At 34.1% G+C, this 13,448-nt stretch overlaps 1 protein-coding gene across 1 annotated transcript in view; it reads left to right on the top strand.

Annotated features, from left to right (window-relative positions):
- The window catches only part of CNTLN (centlein), a 177,768-nt gene that overhangs the window by 112,744 nt on the left and 51,576 nt on the right, over positions 1 to 13,448 (top strand). The window contains exons 15-18 of the mRNA XM_039730006.1: positions 1,174 to 1,265; positions 4,100 to 4,620; positions 6,684 to 6,733; positions 8,680 to 8,887. Coding sequence (XP_039585940.1) covers positions 1,174 to 1,265; positions 4,100 to 4,620; positions 6,684 to 6,733; positions 8,680 to 8,887 — 871 coding nt within the window. The remainder of the gene's footprint in view (positions 1 to 1,173; positions 1,266 to 4,099; positions 4,621 to 6,683; positions 6,734 to 8,679; positions 8,888 to 13,448) is intronic.

The following is a 13,448-nucleotide window of genomic DNA, read 5'->3' as shown; positions in this document are numbered from 1 at the left end:
TTATTTCATGAATACAGAAGTATTAATTGGCCATGACATGTTCCAAAGACAAAAGAAAGGTCTAATTCACTCTAACAAACTTGTTAGTCACTGTTTATATCAAGAGGATTGTGAATCTACAGAGAGTAACACTGTTTTCTTCTACACTTGCTTTGTTTATAAATCAAAAAGTTTTTAAGTGACCTGCAGTGTCTGCTTGTAGTTTAAAATGTTACTTATAAAGCAGACTTCCACCACGTAGCACAGATATTTATCCCTTAAGATTAATTCTTTAAGTTCGTTTGGGGGAAAGAAGGACCAAAAAAGAAATCCTAATATTGTGGTGCTTTTAGAATATTGGGATTTTTTTATTCTGTAATGCAGTATTTCATATTCTAAGATGAAATCCTTCTGATGTATGTAATTGTTCATTTCTGTGAGCAGTGGGCAATTTGTGAATGCTAAACTCTTGACTTCAGATTGACCATATGTATTGGTACTTCTAAACATTTTTTTAATGAATAAGTCTACTTTTTAACTTGGGATTTTTAGTATCTAAAGTGTATAGCTGTCTCTGACAGTGATGCTTAGATTTGTTTCAGTTGTCATTAGCTGTATCAATTTCTAATTGTTATGGTTTCACAGTATTTCAGTTGAATGATTTGTGTGATTTATCTAGTGAAGTACATGATCTTTAACTTAACAAAAACCAGGGTTTAAAGTTTTCATCCATCCTAATTCAGTTACTGTTTGCTTTGTTCACCAATCACTCTGATCCTCCTAGCAGGGGACAAGACCTAGAGAACAAAACTGATAGTGACTGTGTAGATAAAACGGCAATGAATTCTGCTTTTAAGGCATAGAGGGAATAGTCTGTAAAAGAATAAAAATTGGAATGAAAGTGCAGTGTCTTTAACCTGCAGATCTATTGTACCTTTGAAAAGCTTGTACTCAGAAAAAAAACATACTGTGATGCTACAGAGATTTATAATTATGTGACAGAACACTTTGAAGAGAGGGCACTTTAGAAACTGACCAAAAAGCTTGTCAAGAAAATAGACCACATTATAAATAATTAGAGAAGTAAAGAATGCATTTCCTTAAAATGTCTATGGATTGTTTTAGTGAAATACTAAGTGTCATTATGTATTTTACTTATTATATGATAGAGATGTGTTATTTATTTTCTGATAGAGCCACTTTTTAAACTTAGTGAAGATGATGCGGCCAAGGCTAATGCTTCAAAGAGATGTATGAGAGAAGTTTCATACAAGATGCTACAGAAGGTAAGATACCAACCCCAACAACCAGATCTAAATTTTAATATAAGAATTATATATATATATGTATGTATGTATGTATGTGTAAATGTTGGTACTCATTAATTTAAGATATCATTTTCCTTCAAAATTTAAAAACGTGTCTTTCTGGAATTTTGCTCTGAAATTAATTCTAGGGAAATTGCTGTGAATGTTATGTAAGATAAACATGGGTAATGTCAGAAAAAATTAAAAGAGTGTTTAGGGGTGTAATGTTAAAAGTTGACAGATTATCTAAATTGTAAATAGCATTTTGTCCCTTAACTTCAAATTTTTCCCCTTAACTTCGGGAACTTTAATTTTTTTTGCTGGGTATTTAACTTTAGATGATATCAGGTCTTAATCTCCATAGAACTCCTCTACATAATAGAACTGATGCATAATAATAATAATAATTTCACTGTTTGTTGTATTTAAATTTTAACACAATGTTTCATGTGCATATTTTTTCTACGTGTGTGGGTCTATTACTCTTTTTACAAGATAGTACTATATGCGTGCAGTGTTCTCTAGCTCAACAAATAATGATAAGTATTTTATCTTTACTGCTTAACATTCTACAGATTTTGCCTCATACAGTGACGGGATGTTCTTAACTAGCTGATATTTGTATTGATATTTGTAATATACACAAGTAGTTTACTATGTTAACAGGTGTTCACTTAAGAGGGCTCACTTGTATTTTACCATATGTTTTGTTTGCTTGCAAAGAAAAGGCATCCTTCAAACAGTATCACGCCTTTTGTTTGTCATTTTGCAAAACTATTTGTTTAATTACTTATAAATCTTTAAAAGCATGGTTAAATTGAATAAACACAAATCTATAACTTTGAATGTCAGTTCAGGTATGTCTGTTTATTTTTTATCTGTGAATTAACTTGTAGGAAATATGGTAATTTACAGCAGATGATGTGATTGCATATACTTGTAACGCTTGCCATATGGTCAGGCAATGAAGGCTGTCATCTCGTTATTACTGAATGACAAACATCATGTTAAAATAATAACACACAGAATAGGAAGTGCTCACATTCATTTATCTTAAGGTAGAGTGAGTAATTGAAATAATATGAATGCTACCATCTGAAATGTCACAGTTTATGCTTGCTTATCATCTATATTTCAGAACTGTAATTTTGTTTGCCAGGTACTACATAATTTTTATCCCTATGGATATACAGAGTTATGATGGTACCTTAGGGATAGGTGTAGAAGCTATTTATTGTTTATTTCCTTCCAGCTGTCATACATGACTTTAAGTGCTACTGAGTGCAAAAGGTTCCTTTAAAGAACTGAGAAAATAGCAGAATCTCAGTTTAGGCAGGTGCTTGAAAAAAGATATTGGTCTAACACATTGTCATAGGGGTGGAAAGTGCAAACTATGATTTTAATTATAACCTTTTGTTTCACTAAAGCATTTGAAAAAAAATCCCTTTTATTTCTAATTTCACCCATTAACTTTATGTAGCCATAATGTTTTGTCTCTTCATATTAAAGATTTCCTATCAAACTCATGAATTCAGTATCCAGTTCACAAATACATATGAAGTTTGAGTAGCTCTTGTCCTAATTTGCCCTGTACATCAAGAGCTCCCATTTATCCGAATCATATCTGTAGTACCCAATTTGTACAACATTTCATAAATTTTAAAATAATTTAAGTGTTGGCAAAACATTGTTGTAAAAACCTAAAAGTTAAAACTTACAGAAATAATATGGTTTCAGTATTTTCAGTGTCAAAGATAATTTTGACATTTTGTATTGCTACAAATTGTGGGAACTGGCCAGTATCTTACAAGGTTGGGAGTTCAAGTTAGCCATGCACATGCTAGTATAGCTCCTGGAAAAACAGTCTTTCCTAACAATGTACAGAGAAACTCAGAATCCCTGACATATTCCTTAGTGAAAGAGTGGGGATTGAGCTTGTACAAAACCATCCAAAAATATTTCTCCAGGTGTTGGAGTAAGTGGTTACTGAGCACGAAACTTCCTCTGATGTCCTTTTCAGGCTTCTGGGGATGTCTCACAGACTAATAATCACATTAGTATCTGCTAAAATTAAAATTGCCCCTTTTTTCTGGAAATTGTCCTTTATGTGGATATTCCAGAACATCACAGAGAGTCAGTTTATTGTTAATGTACTTCAGTATCCATAAATCCCGAAGTACTTTCGAAGCAAAATGTAGGTAGAATAGTGTCTTCTTCAAAATTTATGTGAGGAACTTGGTAAATTAGTCTATTAATTGAAACACAGTAGATTTTTCCTTTCTGTAAATAGAAAACACATACTAGCTTCCATATTTTAGGTGCTGAGTTGCTGATATATCTTGCTAGAATTTGTTTGAGGTTTTTTGAAAGATCAAATTAATATTTTATTTCTATGTTTATGACACTTGAAAGAACTTGTTGCTTCAGATAGCTAGTGCAAATTGTCTATATTTCAAAGTAGTAATCCTCCTAAAATGTTTTTTAAAATTCAATTAGTATGTATAACAAAATCAGTAATGAGCTCAATATGTATCAGGAAGATTCATTAGCATGGCATACTTAAACTTCTGTGTCATTTTGTCTGGAATTTTAAGTTCTTTTACCATCTGCCCTTTGTTCAACAGCTGTATTATTGCAGCTAAAATGTTTTAGTCTGCACTATGATAAATTATTTTAAAATTAAGGACTACAGATAGCTTTTGTCCTTGCTCTTCATGTGATATTATTGTCATATAATAAATGTATCTGAAAACATAGTTTGGAGTTTTTCAAGACAGGCTGAATATTGTGAATGCTAAAATTGCTTTTTGTAGGTACAACAACTAGAAAGAAGATTCAAAGCTATTGAAGGGGAATTAAAGAAACAGAAAGAAGTAAATAAAGACTTACTGAATGAGAAAATGTATTTGAAAGAATCTTTGAAACTGCAAAAGGAAGATGCAGACCCAAGAAAAAGAGAGCTGGAAACTGTACTTAAGAGGATTTGTGAGGTAAAAAAAGAAAAAGCAGAACTTCAGTTCTTGATTGATGAGAAGGAAAAAGAAGCTGCCTCTTTGAAAAGGCAAGTGACAGAAGCTAACAGGTTGAGAAATGAAAGTGAAGATTTGCTGAGTCAAGTGCAGGAGCAGAAGTGTTTGCTGGATAAATCCAAAGCAGTGGCAATCTCTGGGCAATATAATTGCAAGATAACAGGCACCAAGGTTAAATTAAAAACAGCCAAGAAAAGGAGCTCTTTGGGACATCATGGAGCTTTTCTCAAACAGTCCATCAAGGTTATGAGTAATGTGTTTGAGAACTTCAGTAAGGACGGCTGGGAGGATATGAGTGAAAGCAGGTACGGCTCTCATTAACTTAGCCCTGTAGAGGGGACACTGTGCATATGTAAAGCACTAGCAAATGGAGATTGAATTTCAACTACTGTTGATTTGGTATTCAAAAAAAATACTGTCAGATCCTTTGAAATATCTTGGGAGGTCTTGTTCGGAGCTTATTGACTGAAATTTGCATGCGAAATTAGCCACAACTGCATGAGTATTTGAATAGGTGCCAGGAAACCCAAAAGAAGGCAATGCTTGATTTCTTCCAGTGATGCTATTTTCATGCAGTCATGAGGCTTGAAATTGACAGTTTGGCAGGTTGATTTAATTTGCTGGCCTTTTGCATATTCACCACTGACAGCTAAGGATTCCCAGGCAAGCCTAGTAAGTCGGTTTAGTTATCTTGTGACATGCCGACCCGGGAGGAGAAACATTTTTTCCCCTTAATTTAGTTAGATAAATTTTGAATGACCCATTTCAGCTTGCTAGCAGATGTCTACAAGCTGTTTAACATCCTTTAAATTAAGAACCATCCACACTAATTATTTCCTGTATGTTTTATGCAGTCATTGTACTAACTTTAATTGAATGATGGTTAAAAATCTTTAAAGGTGAGGGTTACCACATACAATCCCAGTCATGAATCAAAAGGCTCTCAGAAAATTCCACTGGCAAGCATCATATAAACAATGAGAATTTTTGCTTCTCCTTATTATGTCCCCATATACTTGAGGAGGCAGCAGTTAGCCACTAGGTAAATGGCTATCACACCTTGTCTTTCAGGACATTGTTCTAAGAGGCGAGCAAAGAAATTTCTCAAGCCTGTATGTATCCAAGATACAGGAAATATGGGAAAAGAGTAATGAAAATAGAATTGTTTTCATAGGCTTTATACTCTATGTGTCATATGGAGCAAATGAGTAGTGGCAAATGAAGCTTTTCTACTACTTCTCTCCATGCAAAATAAGGGGTTCCTGAACATAGTATCTCGAGGGAGAAAACAAATTAAGAACCATGTAATTAGTCAGCTGTTATCATTAATGTAAAGCTTGGGGTTCTTTATGTATAATTAAATATTGCAAATCTGATTTTAATAAAAAACATACATGTTTCATATATGGAAACATGTATGCATGTTGTAATTGGTGAGTATTTAATTTGCTGTTTTGTTCTCTTTAAGAAAAAATTAAGCAAGGACATTGTCATTCCACTTCAAGTTTGAAATGAAAAATATTTACATAGCTTCACTTGTGGCTAGCCATAAATACTGCTTTTAATAATTGTACAAATGTTAGGTTAGGGAATTCTTGTGGTAGAAAAGTGAACATTGTTGAAGTTTCAAGGTGCCATTCTCAAAAACTTAGGGAAGTATCCTAATTTAGTTTCCTCTTCTGCTTTTTAAAAAATACCATTCTTTATTACTAGCAGCTGGTGCTCTTCTCTGGCCACAATTACATCTGCAATCACTTTTTTCCTTCTTAATTATGTTATCATCGAGATGCTATCATTTCTAATTGGCCCATGGTGGGTCTGTCTTTGAGCTGCTAGGGACTGGCTCTGCTGGATATGGAAGAAGCTTCTGGCAGCTTCTCACAGAAGCCACACCTGTAGCTCCCCCACTACCAAAACTTGGCCATACAAACCAAATATACCTATAAAACTGTTTGGACAGGAATGTGAAAGATTACTTAAAAATGTAAAGTTGCTATACAAGCTAGTGGTGCTGTCTCACAGTCTGGACAAAGAATGCCACAGACATCCCATTAAACTTTCTGTCAGTCAGAAGCACCATACAGAGCAGGCTGACCTAACCCATAACAGGGGGATAGCACCACCCCTCTCTAGCTCCCTTCTAGCCAAATGGTGTGCTGACTAATCAAACATAAATGTCTCTCAGTTCGTTTGTTGTGCACTGGACAAGTTTCTCCATCTTAGAAAGAGACTTTTGACTCTCTCTGTGTCCAGAATATTCTGTCTGAGAAAAGTATGATTTTAGCCTCTTCTTAGCCGGTTTACATGGATTGTCTGGGATTTGAACTGCTTGTCTCATTGCTAACATCTATATGCTGTTTTCTCACAGAAGAGGTCCAGCTGGTTGTGTCCCAGGTCTTAAGAGGCTCCCTACAATCTGTAAGAGATGACTCATTCTTGGACTTTTTAACAGTGCCTAGTAGATTTTCCCTCCTATGTTTGTCCAAATAATCACTTAATAGAATTTTAAGCATAAGCAGATATTATTATTTCTTAGTTTAAGAAACAGAATACTGAAACACTGAACAACTTGCTGCTTTTAGATGACTAGTTTGAAATTCAGTATTTTGAATGGTGACAGAGTTTGAAAAAAGAGCTTTCCTTAGTTTCTAAAATTTTAGTGCAAATGCACACTCTGTGGTCTTGTTACATATTCTTGATGGTGTTATTTCATCAATACTTTTTGATCAAATAAACTGAAATAAAGGAAAATTCTTACCCATTAATCTGTTGGTAACAATACATAGTATGATTGGGTGCATATGCTATATATGAAGATCTGACAAAAGTATGCTGGTCCTGTTAATCTCCTTCTACTCCTGAGTGAGGACATGCAAGGCAGGGAACCCAGGACACTGTCTTCTGTTGCTTGGTAGTACAATTTTTGTAGGGCCTGTATTAGGTTTGCTCTCTGTTCCTTGTGGAGAAGATAGATATATTCTGATAGATATTTGTAACAGACTGGTGGAACTGAAGCAGACTCAGGAAGTGTCTGGAGAGCCCTAAGCAGTTAAATCTGCTTCAGTAGAATCCCCTATTGCAGGAAACAATAGGATTTGAAAACATGGTTTATGAGTGTGAAATAAAGTATTGCACAAATGTTTAGCATTAGCACTTGGGAGCACCAGTTTTAACAGAATTCTTTAATCCATCCAGAGGATGCAAGGACCTTACTGGTGTGTATTCTCATACAAAGAGAGGCTAAAGATATCTCCAAAGTCTTGAGCTGTGCAAGGGGTTGGAGATGAGACCATTTGTGATACAAGGACTTGGTCATTTTTTCTCCACGTGGTAGGAATATATAACACCCTGTGCAGTATCAGCAGAGTTACTGTAACTCTCTTACCACTCATACATTTATTAGAGCTGTGGCTTAGGGTGGAGATCTCAGTCTTTTTGCTGCAGGTGTGGATTGTTTGCTTGTCATCTGCTGAGAGCTCAGTTCTTGGTCTTTCAAATTGTGTGGTGATTGTATTTATCTAGAATTCATGGCTAATTTATCCTGCAATGTCAGTAGTTTGTTCAGTGCAGTTAGTAGAGAATGTGATGGTCTTTACTCTTTTAAATTTGCTTAACAGCTATTTTAGATACGAATATTCCCAGAATTATGAAACATGATATGACCTAGAAATTGAAATCTGAAAACTTAAAAAACAGGAGAAATATTGCAGTGTTCCTGATCAAAAGTGTTGAAATATACACTGAGCATTTAATATCTAGTAAATTGGTACACAAACCCACGGACAGGCTGTTGCAAGATTTGCTTGTTTGAATTTGTATGTGTATTTTCAGATATTTAGCTCATTATTTTAAGGTGAAATTCTCATATAATAAATGACTGTCAAACAGCATCTTTTCATACAGTTAAAGTAAGTTTTTACTAAGCCCCACGTAGTGAATCTGCTGCCTGATAGGAGGTTTTACATTACTTTTTGTTCATGTTTGCCCCTTGTACCCAGCATAGCCAGTGAAACAAATTAAATGTGTTTTGGTGTAGACCTTAAAAAACCCCCAGCCTGTTAACAAGACACTGAAGCCTTTATTTTTGATAAACTTAATCAGAAATTCGAGACACATTTGAGACACTTCCAAGTCCTTGTTGATTTTGCATTGTTGCCACTTAAGAAAAAGCACAACATGGAGTGTTTATATGTTGATTGTTTTATATATTTTATGTTTTTATAGGTCAGCTGTTAATTTACCAGTATACTTACTAAGAAATATTTTAGGGATTGCAGGAGTGTTTTGAAGGGCCAAAACAAAATCAAAAATCATGTTACTTATGATGATTTCATTCATTTAGTAATATGCCATTTTATGTTCAGTGAACAGAGCAAAAGGGAGAAATACCACTATTCAGAAACTGGGCTACTCTGTTACTCTACTGCAGAAAAAAATTAAGCCACTGAAGAAGCAGGTAGCTGTTGTACAGAGGAAAAAAAAGACAACAGTGTCTTCCATTAAAAATGTTACACAAAACAATGACAAATTAACAAGTCAGCTACATTTGCCTGATCAGACTTCAAGTCTCAAGTGACCATAGAGGTAAAGTACTTTTCATTATAGTGTCTTACAATGTTCACCTTAATTCTAGTGCACTTCTGTGAAATTTTGATAACACTGATTTTTTGTATTTTAATTTATTATAGTCAAAATTATGAGATATTATATATTACCATGCTTTGTGTGGGCCATTTATTATGTACGGAAGATATTGAGGCTAGTGTATCTACATAGTTAATTTATTCTTTTGAAAATAAAGTGGTCTTCATGCTGATTTTTTATGTATATTCAAATGAATGAAGTAAGTTTCACTTTTAGCCTGTGATCTGCAAACCTTCCTGAGAATCTGATCAGTCCAGAACTAGTACCTGTTCCTCTGTGAAGAACAGGCACTGTCCCCATACACCCCAAGACAACTACTAGAGTTTTCTTCCAAAGGGGACTCAGATCTGTTCCATATCTATTTAATCCAATCTTTTTCTGTTAAGGTGAAAAGCCAAAAAACAAAGTTTGTGGAAAGAGAGACTAGTATTTAGTTAACAACCCAAGGACACAAACTTTCTTCTCTGCTTCAGTCTTCATTTCTTCTTAATCCTTTTCTACGCTATTACTCCTTTCTGTTTTTCCCCATTCTCATGTATATATGTATTTTGTGTTAATCTATATGCAGCTCCTCAGCTGGAATTCTTTTCTGTTCATACTGTAGTGATTGGCCTGCCCTTTATAGAGCTGAATCAACAAACACTTATGCAGTAATTGTCTCCTGTTGGTCACACACACATCCTGCTTCCAGAATTATAGTGCTACAACAGATGGACTTGCTGGAAGGAGGCACACATTAAAAAAGAAATCAAATCCCCTCCCCCTCAAACTTCTCTGTGTTTTTGTCTTTGCACAGAAGGCGGAAGCAGTATCAGGAGCAGCACTTTTCACTTTCTTAGTACTAGGGAACTGCTAATTTCTAGAGGAGGGAAAACTTCATTTCTCTTACTCATTTTGCATAACTATGTATGTGTAATGAATTGTTTAAAAAGAGTTTCCATGATTATTGGAACCATTGAAGATCTACCTATCTCACAAACAATTTCGTAATATAGTTTCATGGACAGTATAAACTTCACAGGGAACGATACGTGTAATTTAGCAAAAATGTTCTGATTTCTCAGACATCTTCATGACTTGCCTTCCTAGAAGACTACTCCTTAGGTGTCTATTGAAGAGCAATGTGAGAAATGAAATAGAATATGCTGTTATCAGGGAACTGTTAAAAAAAAAAAAAGAAAAGGGGAGGACAAAATTTATGTAAAGATAAGAGCTGCTGTAATAGAAAAGACTGAGTAAAAAATAGCATGGGTTTAAAACCAAACTGGTTTTCTATCACTCAGTTTTTATGGAAGGTTTAAAAAAAGAGGTCGCTGGTCTATTTAAAGGGTGGTGCATTCTAAGCAAAAATAAATAAAGGTTGTTTCGGGTACTCAAGGAAAAAATCTTTATTAGGCATGCACATTTTTTTCCTTCTCAGCAAACAATTCAAATTCCCTTTCTTACAACTAATTACTCTTCAGGTGCCATACTAGTACTACCATGTGGGAAATTTAAAGCAGAGGCTTGGGCTACTTGCCAAGTGAAAATTAAGGAGGTAAAGAACTTACGCAGTCACTGCAGGGTACACTCATGTTTTAGAGAGAGAACCCTGATTCCGACAGATCTAATGGTGCTAAAGCACTCACTTGTGTGGGGGACTTTGGGTTGGTTTTGTTTGGGTTTTTTTGGTAAGAAATACTATATAGAAGTGAATTTTTAAGATATTGCAAGGGAAATAATGTTTGCTAAGATTTCTTGTTTAATACTTTTGTTACTTTATATTTTAGAATTTTCTTGAGAGGTAGAAGGTAAAAAACAGTCAAACCATGGAAAAAAAATATTGACACAATCTCTGGATTTGGAGAAAATCTTAAATACTTCAAGAGTGCCGAAATTACTAATATCCAAAAATAAGCATCTACAGTTAACTGCCATAACCATAAAGTTCTGGGTAAACTTACATTAATAATGAACTTTTGGTCCTAGGCTAAGGTAAGTTTAGCAGTCTAGCAAGTGTTAACATTAACATCATGGCTTGGACAAGATGCCATTTTGCCTGAATTTATCTAAGAAAATAAATCCTTTAGCAGACAAGGACAGATGTTTGTGCAGTCAGTCCTTCATTTTAGTCCCCAGGGACTCTAGAAGATCAACTCTAGATTTAAGATTTAAATGTTCCAGATGTTCATTTTGGGACAGATTTTGCAGTTCATGCAACCTAAGGACTGTCTAGTATATGTCGATTTTTCAGAACATATACATGCATGGTTTTGTGTATTTTTCTTGAAAATCCACCCAGGCGTGTATGTAGGTGTATATTTGTCTGCTCTTAAGAGTTCAGAATTCTGGATTTAAGTTATGGGTTTTTTTGGCCTTATAAATGCTTTGCAGTAACGTAGATCTCTGGTTTTGTTTGATTTCTGCAAAAGCGATTCCTTGCATATTTTAAAAAATGGCTGTGAAGTGACTGCACATGTGAGAATCAACACATGCATTCTCCAAGGATTCACATTAACACTGACTCAAGACCATCTGTACAAGAAGTACAGTAGTTACATTTTGTTATTGGTGTATAGAAATCACAGCTGGAGCAGATAGTTAATGCAGAAGCCATGGTATTTTTTATTTTCTTAGTTTCTAAGAAAAGCATTTAAAAGAAGTTGTTGGAAAAATTCAAGATCTCTTCTCTAAGGTTTAGTATTCCCTCTACTAATTTCTATTGTTGAGTACTTATAAGAGTGTTTTTATTGCATACAACACAGTGATCATAATTAGTTTTTTGCAATGTCATTCTAGTGGCAGAAATCCAGACAGTGTGTTGAATAAGAAATTAAAACCATAAACAGTTTAAATCACTAGTGCTTCTCTTACTCATGTGAAAGCTATTCAAAGGTCTACTGCTCAAATGTACCATATTTTTGCATCTCCAGTGTTTGTCAGGTGATGTCATAGGAAAGCTGCATTTCTTTACAGAATACTGTGGGCAATTGCAAAGTGCCTGTGTGAGTCTACTTCAGCAGGAAAATTGAATCTCAGAATAGGAACAAGTTGACCAATCAAATGCTGAATCATTCTTTGAAAAGGCTAATGTGAAGGTTTAAGTAAAGTTTTTTTCAGATGCCTTCCTGCAGATATATTGCTACACTTTTGCTGAACTGGAAAGGTGCTTTTAATTTTTTTTATAAGCATATTTTAAATCTGCCCCAGAATACACCTTTTTTTTTTCTGACAGCATTTTAAATATACCTCCAAACTTTATTTTAGATATTTGATTTTCACTTTCCTTTGAATTTTAAGGGAACTCTTTTCCCCTGAGATCATAGTTTGTTTATCTAGTAGATTATCTCAAGCATAGAAAGGTGTGAGCATAAAAAGTAGAAAGGTAAATTGCTAAAGAAAGCTTTTTATTCTTTAAAGGTTGTGGCTTACTTTACATACTCACTTGACTATTTTTATTGCTCAGTGTATCAAAGTATAGGCCAGAGTTCGGTGTTGCATCTGCAAAACACAGCTTCCCTTCTCTTATGTACCCAAATAAAAATAAATCAGACAATTTATTATTATTCAGTTGCAATGAAACAAAGAAGATTATGATAAATTTAGATGCATTGGAAATTATTGACTGAAGTATTATTTTATGCAAAGATCTCACTTAAACTCTGGTTTTCATTAAAGATTTTTCACTCTTTAAATATGTACTAGATGTACTATCACACAATATAACAATTATATATGTATATAAATATATAACAATTAATGTATGTTTATGGTTTCCTTAAAGTACATTTTAGGAGTAAATTTGAAATGATAAATGAATTTTATTTGTAATTATCCTGCAGTAGCTGAAACTGCTTTTGCAATTTCCTCAAATTTTTTTCATTCCAGCAAATGTGTAATTACTTGGACAGATTTGGTGGGCTTTCTAGATAAATGCAGTCCAGTTAGGAATGGTTGTAAACCTATCCAGTTATTTCCTGTCAAAACACTTTTATATATGTCCTGGTTTTGTATATTTGAACTCTCTTACATGGATGTAGTCCAGGGTGTTTGTGTATTTTTATTAAGTTCATGAAAGAGAGTCTACATTTAGTGGTCACCTCTTCTGAGTATTGGATTTTCTTCTTTCTCTGGTAGCATGAAAAGATATTTCTCATTATGTACATTAGATAATTTAAATTATATCTACAGAAGATCTGGATGATAAAATTTTATTAAAAGTTTTAGAATTACTGAAATTTGGAAGACTTTAAGTTAAGCAAAAATAGTAATTCATAGAAATAAACTTTGCATGAATTTACTGCTATATCAATAGCATATGCAGGAATTCTGACTTTCATATATATAAGTAGTAAAAGAAAGAAAAAGCAAACATTCTGATAATAACCACATCTCGTAAAAAATAATCTGTTAAGAGTTCAAATTGCTTCTGCTCTGTTGAACAATGTCCTTTCCATTCTTACATGGCAAAGTTAAGTCTCGAACCTCTTGCTTGTATCTGTCTTAAAAA

The sequence above is a fragment of the Passer montanus genome, unplaced genomic scaffold, assembly GCF_014805655.1.
Source record: "Passer montanus isolate IOZ18808 unplaced genomic scaffold, ASM1480565v1 scaffold7, whole genome shotgun sequence".
NCBI lineage: Eukaryota > Metazoa > Chordata > Aves > Passeriformes > Passeridae > Passer > Passer montanus.
This window is presented reverse-complemented; position numbering and strand designations above follow the sequence as displayed.